General features: G+C 42.4%; 1 protein-coding gene across 4 annotated transcripts in view; it reads right to left on the bottom strand.

The window, feature by feature from the left end:
- Nucleotides 1-22,893, bottom strand: part of RARB (retinoic acid receptor beta) — a 309,913-nt gene that overhangs the window by 16,048 nt on the left and 270,972 nt on the right. For all 4 annotated transcript variants that reach the window (XM_030495408.2, XM_030496212.1, XM_030497034.1 and 1 more), the window contains one exon: nt 5,815-5,975. In XM_030495408.2, coding sequence (XP_030351268.1) covers nt 5,815-5,975 — 161 coding nt within the window. The remainder of the gene's footprint in view (nt 1-5,814; nt 5,976-22,893) is intronic.

Here is a 22,893-nt window from a genome sequence, read left to right as displayed (position 1 = left end):
CGTTCTGTGATGGTGACTATGTCATGATTTCCCTGCTGCACAATGGCTTCCAGCTCCTCCTGTTTGTTGCCCATGCTGCAGTCATTGGCATAAATGCATTTAGGTTGCCCTGTGGATCTGGCCTCCAACAGTGTCATGCTACCCCGTGGCTCATTTCTAGAGCGTGGTTTTCTGGTGAAGTCCCTCACCCTGGCCCCAGGGAGGCAGCAGACCTCCCTGTGAGTCGGGTTGGGTCGACATATTGGGCTCTCTGTTCCCCTCGGCGTGGAGTCACCAATCACAACCACTCTTCTTTTTTTCCTAGTAATGTTGATCATGATACAGGGCATTGTCTGACTCACCTGCAGCGACTCTTCTAACCTGGATGATTCCTTATCTACTTCATCATCCTCCTCACTTTCCTGATCCTCAAGTACCAGGGTCTTGAACCTGTTGTAGAGGGGTACTTGGGAAGGTGACATAAGCTGGGGAGTAATGTAACGCCATCTACTGCAAGGCATAACCTGTTCCCAACCACCTCTGTCTCCTAGGTCCCCTCCATCTGCCTGGTGGCAAGAGGATAAGGGATCCTTAATTTCTCTTGTTTTGGGATGGTACAGTACAGCTCCACCAGTCAATCTCCTCCTCAGATTCCCTCATGCTCCTTAGCCCTTCCAATTCTTCCCATAGCTCTGCCACCATGCAGAGCAAAATATCAACCTGATCACATCTTGCACAGCTACTATCCAACATCACTGACAGGCTCTGGCACTCACTACAGCCAGACACCTGGATGGCTACATATTTTTGAGGGACCCCAATCTGGGTCACCACGTCATTTCTGGCTGCAAGAGAGGATTTTGTTTTCTTTGTCTTCTGCTGAGAGGACGACATCCTTGAGCGCCTTCTCAGTGACCTCTGGCTGAGCTCACGTCTTAAGCTGCCAGGCTTTTGGGCCCTTCCCGCTTGCCCTGCCTGCGTGAACTACCACAACATGCCCTGACTCCTGCGCCATGCTCCCAGTTGCTCATGCTCCCACGGGATAAAACACTCCCATGGGAGCAAGTAGGAGTTGCCACTCCTGGTGCCTCCCCTAAGAGCCAGCTGCTGAGTCAGCAGAGCTGCTGGCTCACGGGCAAGTCCTGGGAAGGACTTGGGGCTCCTTTTGTGGCTCTGGTCATTGAGGAATGAGGCTCTTGGACGCTGTGTTTCCCCATGCTCCAGTGCTGAAGGCATCCTCTCCAGAGCTACTCACCTCTGCAAATGCAGCATAACATTCAGCATGCATTAAAAACAAAACAAAATAAATGCAGTAAAATAGGTTGAACAACAAAGCACGGGGTTAATAAAATGCATGTTAGAAACAGAAACTCAGATGAAATTTGCCTGGGGATTGCCTCTAACCATGCTGTGAAAAAGATGCAGACGCTATGACTTTTCCTGAATATTTTACTGAAGCAGTTTTTTGACTGTCTTTACCAGGAGCAGTCTTGCATGTTTTTCAGGCCTATGCACCAGTGCACATATGGTGGAACAATACTGTAATACACCCCAGTGGCATCTTTATCAGTTGAAAAGCCCAACCTTGCTATGAAATCCAATTAAACAGCCATTTTTGCCACATAAATTGATCCCATTTTTCCATCATTTTTGCTTTTTTCATTGCAGGCTGCTCTATCTCCACATTAACAATATGGGATGAGGTACTCACAGAAACACACACAGTAGCAGAATCCCTACCGTCTTTAAAATCCACTTTACAAAGGAAACAAGGCTCACAGGGGAACTCTGCCCTAATCAGGAACACTTGCTATGCCTCTTTAGCAAAAGCAATGCACTCCAGCTCTGGTGAGTTCACCAAGGACCACGGCACACATCTTTGCTCAGTCTTAGCATCAGGAGATGTATGTGTGTGTGTGTATATATATATATATCCTGAGAAATATATATATTCAGGAGAATATATATATACAGGCACAGAACAATAGCCACATAACTTCTAAGCCCAGCACTATCAATATGCTGCCAAGATGCAAAACATCTTTGCTTGCAGCCAGCTGAGAGCAACCCAGGAGAACCTGCAGCAAGGGTCTGCAGAGCCAAACTTATTTTCTGTTTTATCCTCCCTTTATCATGAGACTGGATGTAACACAGCTGCAGACCTACAAATAATGCCAGTCTCGAGGGACAAGCAGTATACTTACACTCAATTATACTATAAAGTATGACATCTCCAGAGAAATTACTAAGGCACTCTCTCTTACCTGGATGACAGTAATAAAACAGATCTATTTATGATGGACTTTTGAAACCCATAACATTTAAACAGCTTGCTGATTCTCATCATCATCAGAACTACACTTGCCACTTCCCAGCAAATGCAACTGTTAAGTCAAATGACCCAGGGAATTTAATATGAGCGCTATTCTCCCATTATTTTAACTAGACTTTTATTAACTATGCAAAGTATGGTAATTATTACAGATAGGGACACTTTTTCTTTTTAAAGAGCAGATGGATAAAAAAAAAATTGTAATTCAAAATGCTTCTCCAAACCTGTTTTTGAACAGGTAAAAATGTACGACGGAGGAGGAAAAATCACCATGTAACATTTACCTCTGGGAAATGCAGGCTTCAGTGCTCATGAGTGAGAGGAGCCAGATATACAAGCCAAATGTCTGAACAGATTTTTTTATGACTGTATCTCTGTAAGGTCGTCTTTACTGCACTCTCTTATACTTAAAATTCTTCTCTCTTTTTAGCAACAAACAAAATAATGTTTTAAATCAGTCTGGCTGATCACGTAACCAAAGGCACACAGGGGCTGCACTTGCAGAACAGTTTCTTCTGCCCACCGTCTCTATCTGTACGCAAGAGCAAAGCTCATGAAATTCAAGTGAATCCACATCAATTCAATACACTCACTTGTCACCTCTTGCTTAAAAAATTGAATAAAAAACTCTGAGGTTACAAAAGCAATCTGTATGCTCTGCAGCACCAGCATGCCATGCTTCATGACTGCTAGTCTGCAGAATGGGGCATAAAAGCAGGACTGGTGGCAATCTTCGACCCGTACTAGCTTTTTACTGATCAGGAAAAGTAGAATGGTGTAGGCTTCTCGCTCCCCTGGGATGCAGCGTTTAGAAAAAGGGATGTGTGTTCCTTTTTTCTGGCTTCTGGTCTCTATTTCACGTGTCTCAAAAGGAAAGATTATTGCCTAAGCCCTGCCATTTGACCAGCTGGGCGTGTTGTGCAAGCATGAAAGCTGTGCTTCCCTGACCAGCACACGCACCTTCCACCTCCTGGATCCTCTGCCACTGCACAAAGGCTTCTCCCCCTGCTCCTGGGCTGATGGGCAGCTGGAGATGAAGATGACCCTTACTGCAGCCCCAGCAGTACTCTGTTCCTTCCGCAGCTGGGCAGAGACAGCGTTCATAAAGATGAGCTCTTACCACTGAATTCCTAGCTAAAAAGCTGGAGTGGTTGCCAGACCTTAGTCGATGAGAGATTTAAATACTCCGCATTTCACACAAAGACTGTGAGAATGCAGTAGGAAGACAGCATTTAGCACCGCTGCTATTAGTTTTGACACAGCTGTTGAAGGAAGCTGTATTGCTGTCAAAGATACAAGGTAAGCCAAAAATACTCTTTCAGTATAATGTTGTTATTGCAATTTGTATAGCACCAAACCATGACAAAGCAGCAGGGACTTCAGCCACACACAGCTAATCACTGTAGACTTCCAACAGACCAGAGGCAAAACCAAGAAACCTTTTCCCCAAGCTCTCTGATCTGGCCTGAGGTACAGTGACCAGTATCCAGCCCCAGAGAGAGTCTGGTCAGGTCATGGTTACTCAGGACCCATAGATAGACCAGATGCATCTGTTCATTACTTAGCTCCAGGTACTCTCAGTAAGGGTTCTGAAATTCCAATAGGGACATAAACCCACCGTGGGGGTCAGCAGGAACCCAAGGAGGAAGGTATCAGTGCTGGGTGTGATACGCAACAAGACCCTCTCCAATTTCATCCACTTGTATCATTTCAAGAGCTAAAATATTAATGATGCTTAAGCATCCAATACATAATGCAAGTGTATAGGTGCCCAGGCTTATCTTTCAACCCTCTAAGATCTTTGGCAATTACCAGTATGAAGTACCACCACACCAGCTGCAATGCGCTCTTCTAACTCAGAGGTAACACAGAAGTACATACCAACATGTCCACGTTAGGAGGTATACCGATAGATTGTTCTGGGATAGCCAAGCCATTTGCAAGGCAGCCTGTGAGCCATAAACTCTGGCATGCATACCAGCCTGGCTACGCATCCCAGCTGCAGACATATGATCATCTCTTCTACAAAGCATAAACTCACTGTCTTTGAACTGGGGAGATGTTTTTCACACTTGTCCAGAAATGGTTTTGCATTTTCAGGAGTGTTGAGAGCCTGTTTGGAAGATTTTATTCACTCCAAGATGAGGATGTTACTGCACGTGCTGAGAGGAGGGGTGGAGAACATTAATACAGGAATTTCCTTTAAGAGACTCACTATGGATCCCATCGTGTCCAGCTTTGCCTCCGGTTATGTCACCACCTGGCTGCTTTCAAGCTTTCAGCCTTGCATGCTGCGCTAGTCCCTGAGGGTCTGCCTGTGCAATATTTACCAGCATGCCTACACTGACTGTTTTGACTACATCTCACTGGAGCAGGGCTAGCCCAGAGAAGCACACAGAGGACAGGTGCTTTCCCTACTACTAACCATTTTATGTGGGTCTTGAAATAAAATGTGATGAGTATCAGTGCTACACAGGGAACTGCCTACGTCATTCTTTGAGAAATCTGACATTTGTGTCAGTAGCAGAGCACTTACTCAAAACAGACGCTATCCAGTGATAGTATTTCACCTGTTTTCTGGGGCTTAGTCCCCGATCTCCAGCTAGGGCTGGAGGCAGATGTCTCCTTGCCCCAGCCATAATGCTTCTATACTATTGGTCTCAGCAGCCAGAGTGCAGGCTCAACTACTTCAGGACCTTCTGCACATCCCTCTGGAACACACAGTGCTGCTACAACCGACAAGATCAGACCCAGCAAAGTCATTCCTCTACCAACAAGACACTGAATATTACCTAACAGTTATTTTTTAGCATCTCTTTTATTACGGCATTTGCAAACTCGACATTGAAATTCCTCTCTGTAATCAATTAATATCACTGACTTTTCCCTGTGTTTAGCAACATATATATGCATAGAAAAAAATTATTTCCCTGGCTCATCCTCTGGAGAAATTCCCACAGTACTGAACTTCTTGAAGGAGGGGGCTGATTTTTCACTTCTAAAAGCAGCAGAAGTTTTTGCTGCTTTGTGGGATTTTGGAAACTGGTTTATTTACACATTTAGTATTTTCCTTGACCTTGGTAGCTTTGGGACTGTCACCACTAATCCAGCAGCATTTAAGAACTCTCTACACCTGCAAAGCTGTAATCCGCTGACGCACAAGCAGAGGTCGCGCCTTTGGAAGCCAACAAATTTCTAATGAATGATGGCATGTAACTGACTCATGGACTCCAAGCTTGCCTCTTGGCTGGATTAATCCTTCAGACAAGTCTCTCACAATACCGCTAAGGACAGTCTGTCACAATACCGCTAAGTAATGCTTACAGTTAAGTGCAATTTCTCTTCTTCAGCATATGTTCGCATACATACCTGTGTTTCTCATGGCTAAGGACATGCAAGGACTGCATCTACTTCTGCATCTATTTAAAACACCTGAAGCCTCCGATGCAAAACATGCATCATCCAGGGATAACCAGAATGTATGTGCCACAAGCCATACTCACTGTAGTGTATTTTCCCAGCTGGCAGAGCGAGGGGAAGGTTTCCTGGTGAGCTTTTCGTATCTTCTCAGTGAGATCATCCAACTCTGCTGTCATTTCATAGTTTTCTGTGGACTCCTGCTTTGAAGGTTCCTTCTTCTTTTTGTTCCTATCATTTCTGACAGCTACAGAAAAAGCAGAGACACAGATCACGTTATTACTCATATCACCCCATCTGCTTTGCTGCTCTAGTTCAAAACACTGTAAAATGCTTTTATTTTAAACATAAATTAAGTGGAGATAAAAATGTTATATGCACTGAGAATACTAATGCAAGATTAATTACTTAACTGTAAGAATTAAATTTAATGGATAATGATGAAACCAAACTTCCATAGGTGCTTGTTGTGGATGTGCCATCACACTCCCCTACTATCTACCTTCCCAGAAAGTCTACTGCACTTTGTATGCACTGTAAGTGTCCCAGTAACGTTGTGAGGTGGGATCTTTTCATTGTATCATTACAGCTGTGCATGGTAAATGGCAAAGTCCTCTTCAGTGATAAAACTGGTATTTTATGAGATGTGAATACCACTAAGAAAGACAGCAACTGTCTCTCTTAAATTTCTCAGTATGGATGATAACAAAACCCATACTATCACAAACTCCACCAAGCAAAAGTTATTTAAAGGGAGAGTTAAATGTGAAAACAGTAAATGAAAGAAGATGAAACATATTAAACTCAAGATTTGAAGATCAAAGGAGAAGCACAAACACTTGAAAGAGTAAAAATGGCAGTGAAGCTATCTAAAGTTGCTTGCCATCTGCTCCTGCACTCAGATCAGCCTTCTACCTTCCCTTGGCCGTGAGGGATTACTGGAAATATGCATTGTGCAGCACTTGTGCTGTAATTGATTTCCCACATATTTGTGCTTTGTAATAAAATATGACAGCTGCTCCATCACTATGCTATTCTTTGTTCTTTTAATGAAAATAGCTTAATTTTACAAAACATGCCCAGAGATAAGTCTGTGTCTGCAGTATTGCCAGTACTTGTGAATTTTATCAAGAGATTTCTTGTTAGCTAAAGCTAATGTCTTAAGTGTAACCAGATGCATAAGGCTCTATAACAAAGCTAAGTAAAACCAATCCCTCTCTCCAAAGACTCTGTGTCAATATTAAACACCCCAAAGACTAAATGTTATTGCACAAATAAAACCAATCCTAACACTCACTCATGTTCAAAACCCCATATTTAAAACAAAGCCCTAAACCCTGAGGGTGCGGCTGGTGGGTTTGGCACATGTGAGGATGGCTGGGGATTTTGGATGGCCAAAGGTCTGCTGATTCTCATTTGTACCGTCCTGCTCCAGAAAGAGGAGCATCTATCTGTATCTTTGGGTGCACGGCAAAGTGTGCAGAAGCTCAGAGCCACGTCCATGACAGCTCTTTTCCCCTGTGGGTTCTCCAGGCCCATCTCCATGTCTTCTGTGGTTGCTTCCTACACACCTACGAACCACAAATGATCAAAAAGAGCAGACAAATGGTGAATGCTTTGGGAGGGAGGAAGCAGTGTCAATTCAGTCTCACCTATACTATCCATTTGAGAACAAATGACACAGTTGGATTAATTTTCCTCTGGGTGTCCTTTCTGAGGGAAAATTATGTGGCATGGGAAAACGGTGGGGTGGGAAACCAGCAGTCAGGGGCATCTACAGACATAATGTAATATACGTAACAGAAAACAAGGGGTAAATGCAGTGAATGTTGTTGTTCCTTCATGAGACCATTAGGCACATACTCCATGCGATGGTTTTCTCAGTAAAGGTTTGACGCTACAACTGAGAGAACTCTGACCCTCATCCAGCAGATATGTTAAGGATGAACTTGACTTTAACTGCGTGAACAGACTCACACAGAAGCAGTTATGTGCTTTGCTGGATCAGGGCTGGGATGCTGGGCACCCCACTGGATTAAAGCCTAACCTCGAACACCATCAATTCTGGTGTCTGGAGTAACACAGACTCAAAGGAGGCCAGGAAGGGTAGCCTGAAAAGGTATCTTTTTGTTAAGGTTCAATGCTACTAGTGCCATGAGGTTTAGGGGGAGGTGGGTTAGATCCCCCCCTTCCTTTTACAAATATTCCCCTAAAGCCAAAGCCCTGATTTATTTGCTGGACCCCACAGCAAAGCTCAAGTATGGTCTCTTGTACTGAAAAAACATCCAGGACCAACAGGTAAGTTTTGAGTACTCCAAACTACCAGCACACTTCAGAAGTAAATCCTGATAACTGCTGCACTTGGGAGATAAAAGAGCTCCTTAGAAAATGATGTCAACTCCTACACAACCACAAAGCGCAATAAGCCTTTGTAATAACTCCCCACTTACTCATAGCTCTACGAGCTGATTGACAAATTTGCCAAACAGGAGGCCTCAGCAGCTACTTATCTCAATAGTTTTGAACTCTTTGTGGAAGACAAACACATAATTTAGGCCAGCTTCAGAGCAGCTGCCAAGAGCTCCCAGAAGCCAGGAGATGACTCCATGAGGAACCACGCTGTGCTCCGGTGCTACCCCAGCACAGCTCCCGCTGCAGCTGTACCTGAAATCTCTTTGCCTCCAAAGGCCACCAAAGGGACAGCTGCTGGTCAATCCACATCACCAAATTGGCCCAGCTCTGTCCTCTTTCTTTTCGTGTGCAAATCACTAAAGGGTAGGAAGGGGAGAATTAACACATGCTGAAAACTAAGGACAGTTTTGTTCATCGACACCTTCCTTCTATGATTCCAATAGCCTTTCTAATGATAAAACCTGAATAACATTTATCTTTCTGCTTTCTGTATACTTTTTATATTTCCTGCATTTACCTTTGCTAAGGCTGTATCAGACATGGCAGTGTTTCTATGTTCCCTGAAGGATAACACAATAAAGTGCTGACATATAATACCCAGTCTCCGAAAATAAAGAATTTCATAATGCTGAACCATTATATGTTAGGATATGTTCAAAAGAGTTAAACAAAAACATTTAAACACACACATTTACCCAGTAAATTTAAAAGCCATCATGGCTCTGGGAACAGGAACTGTCACACCACATGTGGATTACAGCTTATGGTTATATTACATAAATCACACCTTTTTGTATCTTGATGCATACGATCACTTCAATCCCCAATGCAATTCCACTGCCTTTTAATGATGATATGCCAGTCATGAATCTGTGTCACAGCTAATGTGGCTGTAGAAAACTCAGGTTATGAATTTCATTACTTGTGCACTAAAATCTGACTTGATGGCTGCATTATTTAGGAGTTCCCGACAGGGGACAGTGTGGAAGCTCTGTTGCCCTGTGAGAAATACTGAAGTCAAAAAAACCTAAGAAAACAAATAAGGGGTGGGGAAAGAGAACGAAGAAAGGTGTATCTTGATACGTGAGGAAGCCACGTCTTGGTGCTGCTTGGATGACTGAGTGACGCACGCCCATGTCTGAGCACGTCTGCTCCAATCCATCTTCCCATGACGGCTGCCCTGTCCCCTCAACACACACGCCAGGACTTGCACTTCTACAACCAGAAGCCTCCAGACAGATGTGTTAATAAGCTGGTGAAGGGACTTTCTGTTGTCTTAGTTATAAGGATCAGCCCCTACCCTCAAACGTTCATTCCCCTAACCTGATGGTAGACGGGCTGAACATCATCTTTTGTCCCACCCAGTCAGCTCTCACCCTGGATTTCCCACTGCTTTCCTTAGCATTAGACACAGTTTCCTTCTGCTTGAAGCAATGGGCAAGGGCACAAAAGCTGCAGAAGGGAAGGATGCATTCTTCAAGAAGAGCAGGGCTTGCTGTAGATGGAACTATAGGAAAGACACAGCTTCTCTCTGAGGACTACAGCATTCTCATTTAGCAGCCATCCAGCAATTCTCCTGCTTGAGTGGGATCATTTCAAGCATGTTGTAATGCTGGAACTGTCCAATCTTAAACACAAGCCCCTCAGGTCCACCAAACCTAGTCACTGCTTCTCCTAAGAAGAGTCTGGGATCCAGCCTGAAAGATTTAGACAGTTTCTAGATAATCAGGTAAAATTACGGAATAGCAAGCGTTTTTACCCCCTATTGTCAAAGGTGGCATGAACGTGCCCAGGGGAGAAGAATCTGAAGCTTGCAATGTGCTTTTTCCATTTACTTGCGCAACGTGTGCTTCCCTGGATGCCCATGAGATAGTTAAACAGCACCTTTCATATATTATAATGATTAATTACCTATAAATTCATGACTTGAAATGCTATCATTACAGTTTTGCCTCTTGGAGATCCCCGTGACCTTTGAAGAGCTCTGTGTACTAGTTAACTAGTTTTGTTCCTGTAGCAACAACTACTAGTGTTTCCAGTTAGTTTGCATTCCTGTAAAACCACACTTCTCTTGTCTCTAAATATTTTGGAAGTTACTTGTTAAGCTAACAAGCCTCAAAAAGCACCATCAAGCACACACAGCAAGTCAGAAATTGCACAGTGCTGGGTGCAAGGTAGGTTTTCAGAAAGACTCCTTTTGTTTGTGAACACTGATGAGAAATTAGAGGTGAGCTGAGGTGGGACTGGCAGAGACTTCTCCCCTCTGGGCTGAGGCTTGCTCTCCTACCCTACCTGCTCTCCTGCACCTCGGGAAGATATCTATCCCTTGTCAAATACCAGGCAGCTGGGGCTGCCCCACATTGCAGGCAAATGTTGCCACATGTGGGTGGTGGGGCTGATGCTCAGCACTGCACCCAGGGCTTCCAGAAGCACCAAGCTGCTTGCTAGGGTGGAAACCCAAAAGTCCTGCACAGCTCCTTTGCTTCTCCAATTCCAGTGGCAGCTGTTAAAAATTTCTAATTCTGGTAGAAGTTAGCAGCTGTGGACAATTTCAGTCAAATAAGCAAAACACTTACATATTGCCACTGCCAAGTTTGATCCATCAGGATAAATGCCGTGCACATACCACACATCACCCTTCTCCCCATCACCCTTCAATAAACTGTACTCGGGGTAACGGCTGGCATTCCATACGGATGTCTTTCACAACAGTCACTTTGGAAAGCCTCAAACCAAGGGAGACTTAGCACCCCTGCTGCTGCTGCTGCTGCCGAACAAGGCTCTCTGATCCTGTGGACAAAGCCAGCAACCAGCTGCACATCACATATGGCTCCCACGCCCGGTAGCTGGTGGAAGCAGGCATAGAGGTGAAAGACCTCAAGGAGGTTGATTTCCCTGGCTCCAACATAAGAAACAAAATGACCACCTTGAAAGCAACACAGTCACGCTTGACAAATCAATGCACCATCAGTTCAGAATGGCAAGACTCCTGGTCACGTTTTTACAGCAACGCAATCACAAGCCACACACAGCATTAAAATATGCAGAACTCCAGGTAGTTATAAATAGATTGGCTTTCCTAGGTCATGATTTCCAGATGAAATAATGTTTTCTTTTAGGCAAAACTGCTCAGTCTTTAGAAAGAACAGGAAACTATGTTAAAACAAATTCCCATGCCAAAACTGAGCTTTTAACACATGGAGAACAATTGGAGGCAAAGCACGTTTCAAACACAAAACCCTCGTTTCTAATGGACAAAGCCAGAAACAAGTACAGAGTTATGTAAGGGATGTCAAGTACAAAACCAAAACACATTGAAACCTGCATATTTTGTAGCTGATTCAGAGAAATCAAGCATGTCAGCTGTCGGATACAATTGCTACAAGAAAACATCTCAAGTGAGATAGTATCTCTCTACAGGCACGTACCAAAATTAACAGGGAGCACAGAGAAACAATTATGGAAGAAATTTCACAAGCACCTGGCACACTATCATTTTTCCCCCGGCACAAAGCATGCACATATACTACAGAATTCAAGCCCACCCCTGCTTTCCTATTGAGAAATAACGTTTAGCTATGGCAAACGTGCCCTGACCAAAGCTCCAGGAACATCAGTTCAACAACGAGGGAAAACACCACAAATCCAGAGGACATTGTCCTGTTGGCTGCCTTCACATATGCTGGCTCTTCCAGCCATTGGTGGTATTACGTTTTTTTTCTGACAAAGGTGAATCTGAACTCTGCCTTGGAGCTTTGTATTATTCATTACATAATTGCTATGTTTTATTAGAAATATGATCTATTATAACCTTGAATATGGTAACTTAAATGACATTGAAAATTAGATTATTCTGATTATTAGAGAAGTGAGAAAGGTACGAAACATTTGTAAGGCTGATAATCAATCAGTGTATCCATCTGAGTGCAATAAAAATCAATCAGGAGCTAGTGCGTTTAAATCTAATTTTTTAAGCATGACATTTTCTTCTGAGTTTCTTTTTTAAATGTCACCCTCTTCTACAACAGTGATTGATTCTATCCCCAGGGACAGTTAACTCCAACTGGTTTATTCATTGCACTGAGCTCTTGTATGCACAGTCTTTTCTAAATATCAAATTAATGACAACAATAACGTTTTCATCAAAATGTGAAATGCAGAAATACACATTCATGGAATTAAAACAGCAAGAAGAATGATAGCACATTTAAATTGGTCCAAATACCAGGGACCTTTTAACTAGCAGGCACTGTAATTTAATGCAGAAAATGTTGGAATTTTGTGTCCCTTCAGTTCTCTTCCCCCCATCCCCCCAAAATAAAAGGAGAAGGCCAAGGATTTGCTTGTTTAAAACATAATTCATTTAGAAATGTTTCAGTAGTGAACAATGCATCACTAGCTATAGAGAGGCTGTGAGTAATTACCTATGCCTCCAAAATAACCTTTTTAGGCTATTGTAAGTATAGGGGAGACCTTTGATACCTATAGCCTAAGGGCCTCTATTTTTCCATTATGCACAGGGGATTTATATAGTTATATCCTATTATAACCTACGAAAGCAACATATCTCCCATTTATGTATGAAGATAACTGCGGGGTTAATATATCAAGAACTGAGTTATAAGAACAGGTTTCATTATATGAAAGAATGATACAAATAGATGCTCTAAAGCTTTATTTAACTGGCCTGAAACTTGATCTGTGGTTTCAAGGATTTCACCACTCTGAAAATTCTATTTTTGACACGAAATTTGGCACCTGCTGTTGTCACATCCCTGAAATATTAGTAGATGGAATGAGCAAAAAAGGAGTTTCTAGTCCCTTGAAGGAAAACAATACTAACTGAACTCAGATGTAGGACCAAAACTGGAGAGCCAATGCAAAACAACAGGCTGAGAAAAATACCACCTGAAGATAGCTGATAGTCATGACATTAATTTTTAAAAATTTATTTTATATTATTATTTTTAGTATTTCACTTTCATTCTATCATTTAAGAGAAGAAGTTTTGGTTTTTTTCTCTTTTTTATTTTTTTAGACATCCAGAAACAAAACCAGCAGCTGTCATAATTTGGATATCTTGAACTGCCAATCCAAGACCTGAAAGTGCTGCTGAAGGAAAAATATTAGTTCTAAAGGTATATTTGGCTTGAATGTTGCAGAAGCTCCCATAAAAGGCTTCAGCATGAAAAAAACAAACAAGCAAACACACACAACACAAAAAAACCCACAAAGAAACAAACACAAAAGCCCATAAACTGTTTCCAGGTGTATGATTATATTACTGCTAATGTCTACCTTTACACTGAACCAATATTTCAGGACTGCTTCAAGTTCTGCAGAACATGATAAACACAGTAACAAGTGCCCAAAGAAAAAAAATCATGACTCCAGAAATACAAACGAAAACACCCTAAGGTACTAAAAGCAAGTGAGAAATTAAGTTGCAGAAACAGGAAGACAGCAAACAAGTGAAACAAAACTAGAAGAAAATGTGTTTTGCAGCATGTGGATGTGAGCAGGCAGAAGAGACAGCAAGAGGAGCAGCTGAGTCAGAGCTAGGATGTGCAGGGTGCAGTATCTATACCAGGGCCTGAAAGACTCCCTTACCATCTCCCTACATATTGCAATCAAAGAAGGCAGAGACACGATTATACATTTAATGATAAACTGTTTAAATAGCATTTGCCCTGCAATTTCCATTTTCAAAGTGCTTTAATATCATCAACTAATTGCCAGTATGAAATAGGATAATCCACATACTCTTATCAGCTTAAAGAGCTACCGAAGGTTGTTTAGCATGAACAATTGCAGGCAGAATAAATCACTAATATTTCCCATGAAGGCCCACCAACATATCTGCAATGGAAATAGACTAGCCATAACTACTGACTATGCCACAATTTACTCACTGAGATATATCTACCTGTATTGCACATAGGCATCATCTCAAGTTACTTAATAGAGCTAGAAATTCCCATCTATGAGATGGAAGGTCCGCAGGCGGGTCCCACAATGTCCCTGTGCACCTTGTGCTACTGTTGTATTAATCATCTGTCACACCTGTCACGCCCTCCTCATTCATGCCCTGCCCCATCGCTCTCAGTATTCTGCATGAAATCAGTCACTTTTCACTCTAAATGTAAAATGCATAATTTTTATTAAGCTCTACCATGCCATCTGCAACAGGTTTGCAGAGTAATAGCATCACAGTGGATATTATACCAGTGGATATTGCCAGTCACCCCTTTTCCCTGCTCAGTGCAGGAATAGGAAGGAGCTTTGGGAATCAATCCCTCCATCTGGAGAGGTTCACAAAGTCACAGGGCTTCAGCAGGTAACCCACTGTGAAGTGCCAGCCTACAGCGGAATCCCCATGAAACTAAAACCCTCAAAGCATGGTGCTTACTATCTACCACTCTGGCTGCCAAAATCCCAGTGGATTTACTAGTAACTTCTGTGGCAGTCTAGATAAAATTCTGCATACAGCTGGTTAAACTGAAATACGCTGGGGAACAGGAGGATGGCTTTTCTGGAACTGTAGTGTCTTAACACATTAGCTAAAAATACACAAGACCACAAACGCAATGTGATTATTCTTTCTCTTCCTTACAGCTGAAGTGACCAAGTGCATACACAGCAGTTGAAAAACACTTCAAAATACTCAGCCTGAAATTAAATTGCTATTAAGCTGTAGTGCATTTGTTTAACCACAGGCTGGGCAAAGAAAAAAAAAAAAATCCCTAAATTTCAAACTCTGAACTTTCAGTCAGAAATCACTAAGAGGCCATTAAATGTCTCATCTGATTTCAGCTGTTGAAGTGCCCTTTTGAGCTACCTTCTCAAAACAACTGCCCTTTTGAGCTACAATCTTGAAGCCTGGTACACTAACTCTCAATGGATAAATGATTATAGGTAAAAATATCCTGAACCTGACCTTTCTCTCCAGGGTCACCAAAAGGTAAATCAGTCTACTCATCTACAGATACTACATTAATTTCTCTTAGGAGACAGTCATAGTAGTACGATGCCTCACAAATGGGAGAAGCTGAGGTTATCCAAAGTCATCAATTCAATTTGCTGGGCATTATCTAGGACCGCTGATGGCCAGAGAAGTTCATGGCTGTAAGCTAAGACCAGACACTGCTTTCTGTTCCTGCACGCTGCCTGGCCTGATGGTAGCACTTTGTATACTTCAACCTGCTGCAGCTATTTTATTTCTCATCCTAACACACACAGAGGAAAAGAACATGACTTGCTTATTACTTAACTGGAAAGCTACCTACCATGACAAATTGCAATCTCTTTCCTGACAATGCCATTATCAGACTCCTTCAAAACAACAACTTTTCATAATAAGCACATTCATTCAGTGTAATGGATGAGTCTTACCTATGGGACAAATTCTGATTGCATATGATAAAACTGACTTTATGGGACCGCAAATGGAAAGGCTACAAAGGAGGCAAGCTGGAACACCTCTTCCCTTTGCTTGCATATGGCTGCTTAGTACCCAGGGCAATGGCTCCTCAGAAGGAAGAGCAGAAGTTCAGGAGCAATACCAAGACAGTGTGCCACCTGCATTTCTCGCAACCGTTATGGCTGGTTTCATGCAGCGAATGTAGTTTCCCAAACAGGGTTCAACTCTACATTATCTACCAGAATTAAAATAACAGCCCCAACTTATCATCACTGCTGTTTTTGACTTGCAGTGGTACTACTCCACCGATTGCAGCAGAGTCCTATTAGTGTAGAACTACAGTAGCGTAGTGGGAGATGAGGTCTAATACCTGTGTCTGCAGATGGATAACACTGCATTCATACTTAAGTTTCATTTCTTTGTTTTGCCCCCAAGGCTAAATTTCACATTTGTACCTCTTGGTGCCTTGTGCAATTGTGTAAAGGCGCATCTAGTGAGAGAGCTGCCAACTGACAACGCATCTGAAGAGGTTTGTGTGCACGGTGTACTTCATCAAGCACAAAGCACACATTGCCTCCCGCAACCGTAAATCGAGCTCATGAAGGCAGAGGAACAGTTGTTTCCAGCACATTTTAAGAAAGGGAGCCATAGTCTTGAATCTCAGCATTAGCCTGTGTTACAGCCTCAGCAGCTTGCAGCCCTGGCCTCCCGCTAGGGCAGGGATAATAAAAGCAAAGAAATAGCTCAGCTACTATTTACCTATTCCTCTGAAGCTAATGTGGAAAACATGCCATTATGAACTTTCACAAATTCCTTCCTAAGAGCAAAGGCTTGTTGATACTCCGACTACTAAAAATAATAAAGAAAATAAAGATCAGGAGATTATTTCCAGCTCTCAAGGTGCCAGGGCTGGTGGGCTGGGGGGACACTGTGTGTGTGGCTCCACAGCCATGCTCAACCTCCCTACCCGGGGTCCACTCCAGACAGCTGAAGCTGACACCAAATGACCTTCTCCAGCAGGAAAAGCAGCCTGGGAGCAAGAGAAGGGAAGAAGTGTGTTACTTAACTGGGTGGACCTAAAAGCACCAAAAAAATTGACTGTTTAAGCCTCACACTGATGCGCGGTCCAGCACAGCTGGTGGACATGAGCTGCACCTGCCATGGGCTTGGTGTGCAGCTGGGCCAGATTTTGTAATTAACAGTGCCTGCCACTAAAGCTGGTTTGCCACAATACTAAAATAAAGGTTTCATCGAACAGTAAAATAACAAGCAATAATATTGCATCTCACTACATTTTATCCTGGTGTTTCTGTATCCTGTCTCCCTTCCCAGAAGCTGAGCAATTGGAGTAAACAACCAGCAAATTTGCTTATTGTTTTGTTTTGGGTTTCACTGTTTCTGTTTTTTGTTTTTTTAAAAAGATTACATGGTCCTTTTTTTCCCCACAAACTAACTTAAGGAGAAAGAAAGGAGTGAAGTCAGGGGACTTCTTTTTCTTTCCATCCACACGACTTTGGGAAGGCCAAGACGAGCCAGCCAGCATGCTCTGGGAGCGCCAAGCTGGCAACATCACCAGATTCCCATAAAAGCTCTGCTGAAGCTGGCTCCTGACACAGCTTTAGCATCTCCCTGCCCACCCCAAAATGGTACACCTGCGCGCTGAGGCACTTGAAATGCCTCTGCCACCCAGGTTTTCTGCCAGGCGGAATGTCCCTTTCTGCCTGTGCATGGCTTCACTTGGTGCTGAGCCCTAGCGGGGCTTAACCTGCAGCAGTCAAAGCCCCAGCTCATGCCTTGGATCTCTGTGGCTGGGATAACAGCAGGCTTTAACGTGACTCTTCAAAGCAAAAAGTGCCTGGGAAACAAAGGCTGTTGCTTGTGTGTTTAATAAATACTGCTCCATCCATAATTCACACACAGAAATACTGCTTTTCATCTACTAATGCAGGCTCTCCATATGTCTGTACTCCTGCTTTATGTAGCAGCAGAAGCACCATGGCATTACAGGGTCGAATTCCCCTAACACACCTGCAGCAACCTCAGCTGTTTCAGCATTCCTGTTATGACATGAATCACTCCGCAAGCCTGCACCTAATTATCAGACTGTCTATTTTGATATATTTTATCTTTTATGTACAATGCCAAAGAAGTTCTTTAAAATATGTTCCAACTACTCTTTCATTTAAAAAAGAAAAAAAAGGCTTTCTTGTCTGTGACTTAAGTTCTGAAATAGCAGGAGTAAGTGGACCAGATTACTTAGAAATAAGGCAGGCTAGTGACTACAGGACTGGCTTAAAGAGCTTAATTCTGCCAGACAGGGCCAAACAGCATCAAATCCTGATTCTTCCATAAGATCTTTTAAATATCCCCAGTAAAGCCAGCACATAACCTTTTTACATTAAACACTTTCACAGTACACCAGACCAGCCTGATGTAGTGACCATACAAGAGGCAAAGCCAAATGCTTCTTTCCGGAAAACAAGAAGATACTAAAAAAAGCAGCCTTTTTATTGCTGATTTGAAATCAAAGTGATTTCTGAGGCCTCTGCAACTTCCAGCACAAGACTTACTGCACACAGGGGAGTTCATTTTGAGAAGGCAAACAGGCAGCAGGTCATCACAGAGTTAACTCAATAAAATAATAATTTCTACTTGGATAAACTGACCTAGTTTTCCCAGACTTCTCTATGAAAACAAAGGATGCAACTTGGACATGAGATGACATCTGAAAGGGAAGCCAAGAGCTGGGCAAGGAGGTTGAACTCAACACACAGCTGCTCCTTAACTAACTGAGGATGGTGGTCCCCAGTTGACACTACAAATGACTACCAAGCATACTATTAACTGGCAATACTAGTGGTTTCTATCCCCATCTTGTCTCACTGATGCCAATGACTAATCTTTCATGTCCTTCAACATGGGATTGGGCCCTTAACTCATAATACACAGATTTGGTACCTCCTTTCAGCTGTGTGGTCTTGCCAAGACTGTGTCATGTGCTGATGTAAGGCATACTTACAGAAGGCTTTTTATGACGTCCTCTCAGGATATTGTTCCTGGGCTACAACCCCTTTGGGAAGCATTGGCTGAAAACTTGGATTTCCAAAAGCAGAGATTTATCCAGTTCCTGAATGAGCCGATGAACATCCACCTCCCAGGCAGCTGCAGGACTGCCCCAGAGCCCCAGGCCATGCGGGGCTAGAACACACAGCGCAGAAGACAGGAACCAACAGCTCTGCCTCATAACTCATCCTCAGATTTTGCAAATCTGAGCACAACACGATGTTGACAACTCTGCATTTTGGGATTCAACTCAGTGTTATTTCTCAGTGAAGCTCTGTTGTGCTGGAACATCTCCAACCAGTTCACGTTAAACAATTTGCCATGAGAAAATGTTCACTGAAGGGGAAACATAAAAGTATGCGCAGAAAGGGGCCTGACTTCCCCTCTTTTCTAATCCATCACATAGCATTAGAGATTAAATACTCATTAAAAATATATATAACGAACTGTTAAGACAGGATATCTAGTGAGTCCTCTTAATTGCCTCATTCTTCCCACACCCTGTTTTCTAGGGAATATTTTCAAATGTTCCTTCTCCATTACTACAAGGCTCATTTACAATAGGGGTTATCTCCCCACCTCATCCCCCCAGCCAAGAAAGAAGACCCAACAACTCATGAGGCTTAATACTGCACACCCTGTGAGAGGCAGGTGACGTGCCTGTATGGTTTTATATACGCTCACGGCTTGCCATGCTTGAATTCTAGTAGGAAAAACAGTCCTCATAAACACGTGAAATAGCTGTAACTGATTTGGAAAACAACAGGAATAATTGCCAAGAAAAGGCTTTGACTCTCTCTTTTGGACAAACAGGATTTAAGCCTTCTGCAGAATTAAAGGGATAAAGTATTTCTTTTCTCTTTGTATGGTCACTACATCAGGCTGGTCAATAAGTATTTCTGCTTATTTTCTTCTCTCCCTGTGTATTTTTCACTTTGTTATGGGAGGTAATTGAACACAATGGGATTTCTTTTTCTTAATAACTACTATCCTCTTATTTTTATTTGTTCTCTTTTTATTTATTTGCACAATTTAAAATTATTTAAAATTGTTCTGATTTAGTAGCAACGTTCACCTGAAAAGGCCTCCAAAGAAGAAAAAAAAGGTATACATTGAGGTTCTCTTCCAAACTACAGAAAGGGGAAAATTGAGCATCTTTCTTGAAGAAAAATGCTGTCGAAAGGCTTTTATGAACTAACAGTTCTCCATGTCACTTGTTATAGGGATTTGGACCATACAGGTTTGATCCCTGAGCTCTTAAATGGGATAACCAGATAGTGTGTCACTATACATGTGGATTACAAGACCAAACACACACTGAGCTCTGGATTTCCACACCCATCTTTATGAGATATCTAACTTGAAACACAAGAGCCCTGGCTCGCTTCCTGCCCAACAGAGGCAGACCAATATGGTCAGAGAGCAACTCAAGCTTCACTAAATCGGATGTTCTGTCTGCCAGTACCAGTGAATCTTCTGTATTGGAAAAAACCCCACCTTAATGAAATTTCAAAAGTGACACCTTTCTGAGTGGCTCTTCCCCATTGTCTCTCCACTAGAATCAAAACAGTGTCACAGGGCACCTAAAAGTACTATGGCAAGAAAAAAGGGGGAAGACACTCCTTGTATGTAAGGAGCAGCTCACACAGCTATGGTGCAGTCAGGGATACTGAACATGCGCCATACAGCAGCTCATCACGTAAGGCTGTTAATTTACCACTGATTTGTCTTCCTGGGCTGATGCCTCCAGGTTACAAAATGGCTACAACCCCTGCAATGCCAATTTCGGTCTTCTTGAGCTAAACAACTCTCACACAGTCACCAAAATACATACTTAATTTTTAGAAGGATAAAAATAAATTTCAATCTTTACTCTGCTACTGAGACATCCTCTTTAAAGTATACAACTATGAAATCAAGTAAAAGTACTATGTTTCATAAGAGCACACACAACTTGCAGATTCGTTGAAATGTACTACTATTCCCCAAAACCTCCTGCAATTCCTGAACATTTCAATTTTTTCTACCTCTCTTACATTGTATTACTATTTCCATAACACAAACTATAATCAGCTAGTTGGTTTTAGTTTAACTAAACTAAAAACAAGGAAACCAGAATTTGTTTTCAGGAGAGATGGGAAGAATCAAAGGATTTGCTGCACCACTCATTGCACCAGGGCTGACTGACAGTGGGAAACCTACTAGTGATAGAAATAGGAGGAGACAGAGCAGGTGAAAGCAGTGTCTCTGGATCAACAGGTGAGTCAAGGAATGATGACTTCTCCCACTCCTTCAACTGCATGGTGATCTCTTCTCCAAAACTATCTGTTGTTGGCCAGGGAGTAAAGCACATCTCTCTGCGAGAGAGGCAGAAACCTGGCACCCCTGAGCCATTTGATGAATTGCACGTGTGTCTGTTGCTGAAGAAGAGCTGCAGGTGATGCCTGCAGCTTTTGAAAAAAGCTTTCCCTTATCATTCAGTTTAGTATTTCTGTTTGTGATGTTTTAATCCACCCACATTGCAGAGTTTTCCAATTTAAGGCTTTCTTTTCAGGCTCTGAAGTTTTAAGGTCAAGAGTTTCCCAGGTTTAAATACACTGATCTCTCCCTCTAAGAAAACACTGACGGTGGAGCACCAACCTACTTAACATGGGAAAAAACAAGCCCAAATGCAAATGCGTGATGCTATCTGCCAATTCTTGCCACAAGTTTAAAGATGAAGAATGCTTAAAAATATAATGCGGTGAAAATGATACAAATAGAATATGCTTTGTTAGTCTGACATTTTAAATGGTTTGTTAAGTCCTCCCTCACAGGATTGGACTTAAATCATTCATTAACTTGGAGCTGATTGCTTTGTCCTGGAAAGGGGGAAGAACATGGGTTTCTCAGATGTAACCCAATTTCTGAACAGAAATTAAAACAACCTGATGAAATTCAGTTACCAAAACCATCTACTGTATCCCATGCAGAAGTGCAAATAAATTAATTACAAAGTGAGCTTCTTCAGCAAAAGCTATGGGGAGCTTTAAAATTAACATCTGACTTGCTTAAAAGTAGAAAGCGAGAAAGAGAGAGAGAAAGTGAAAGAGAGAAAGAAAGAGTAAGAAAGAGTGAAAGAAAGAAAGAGAAAGAAAAGTAGGTCAGCATGTTTCCCCAGCATGTCTTTCTGACTCCATTAAAACTGTCTGTCAAATGACTAACCATGCCTGTAATCCAACTAAAAGCATGTTTGCTTTCTGTTGCACTTTTTGCCAGGGGAAAGGAAGAATTCCACTTAGCTTCAGCTCTGAAATTCAGGTAAATGTCTCCAAAAATGAGATAATTTCCTCACATTTACTTACCAAAGCTGTTTATATCAACAACAAGTAACTGGTTATGGATGCACAGCACTGAGAACCAATCCCACAGCTGATCAAGTGCCTATCAGCCACAGGCATTGCCTGTAGGGCTTTACGCTACAACTTGTTAAAGTCAGTTTTCAGAGCTGTTGTCTGACTGACAGACTTTCCATAAGACCTAGATTTAAAAATGTAAGAGCTCTCAGAAACATGCAAGCATGCAACCAAGTACCAAAGTAAGGTGAGATGGGGCAAAACCAATTCTGTTCGCTTTGGACCAAAGGAAATTAAAAATCCCAGTGCCTTATGATCTTTCTTTTTCCTTTCATAGTATTTCAGAGCTGAGCGTTTTAAGTTAGGATAGAAAGGGTGTTTCTACTGCTTGTATGTCATCTAACTTTAAAAAATCCCCTACGCTTTCCACACAAGCGTTGAAGAACTGGAGATTAACTGCTCTGATGTATTTAAATTGAGCATGTGATACCATGTCCAGCTAAATCAAGGCTATTTTTAGAGCACCGTCATAGGGCCAGCATTCCAGCAGGAGGAGCTGCAATGTGTCAGCTTATCGCAGGCACGGCAATGGAAAACTCCCTCTGCTCTAACAATTCATACAACGGATGAAAGCAAGCTCTAAGAGCCTGACAGCAGCAGAGGGAAATTCATGGCCTCATCTACTTATGTAGAGATCTTCCTAAACCGTTTTTGAGAGCTTACCGGTTTCCAAGAACCTGCTTTCTATCTTCCACACCCATCAGCATGGGAGCTGCTTTCCACTGAGAGACCATCATAAGTTTTGTTTCTTTGCCTTCTGCAGAGGCACATATCCTATGCAAGACCATCTCCAGTAAGTAAGTTTGCAGATATAAATCACCAGGAAGATGTTTCTTCTAAGCGGAAGGACCGAATACATGTCTCATCTGATACCA

This window comes from Strigops habroptila, chromosome 1, assembly GCF_004027225.2.
Source record: "Strigops habroptila isolate Jane chromosome 1, bStrHab1.2.pri, whole genome shotgun sequence".
In the NCBI taxonomy this organism is placed as follows: domain Eukaryota; kingdom Metazoa; phylum Chordata; class Aves; order Psittaciformes; family Psittacidae; genus Strigops; species Strigops habroptila.
The sequence above is the reverse complement of the archived record's forward strand: the minus strand, read 5'-3'. Positions and strand labels throughout refer to the sequence as shown.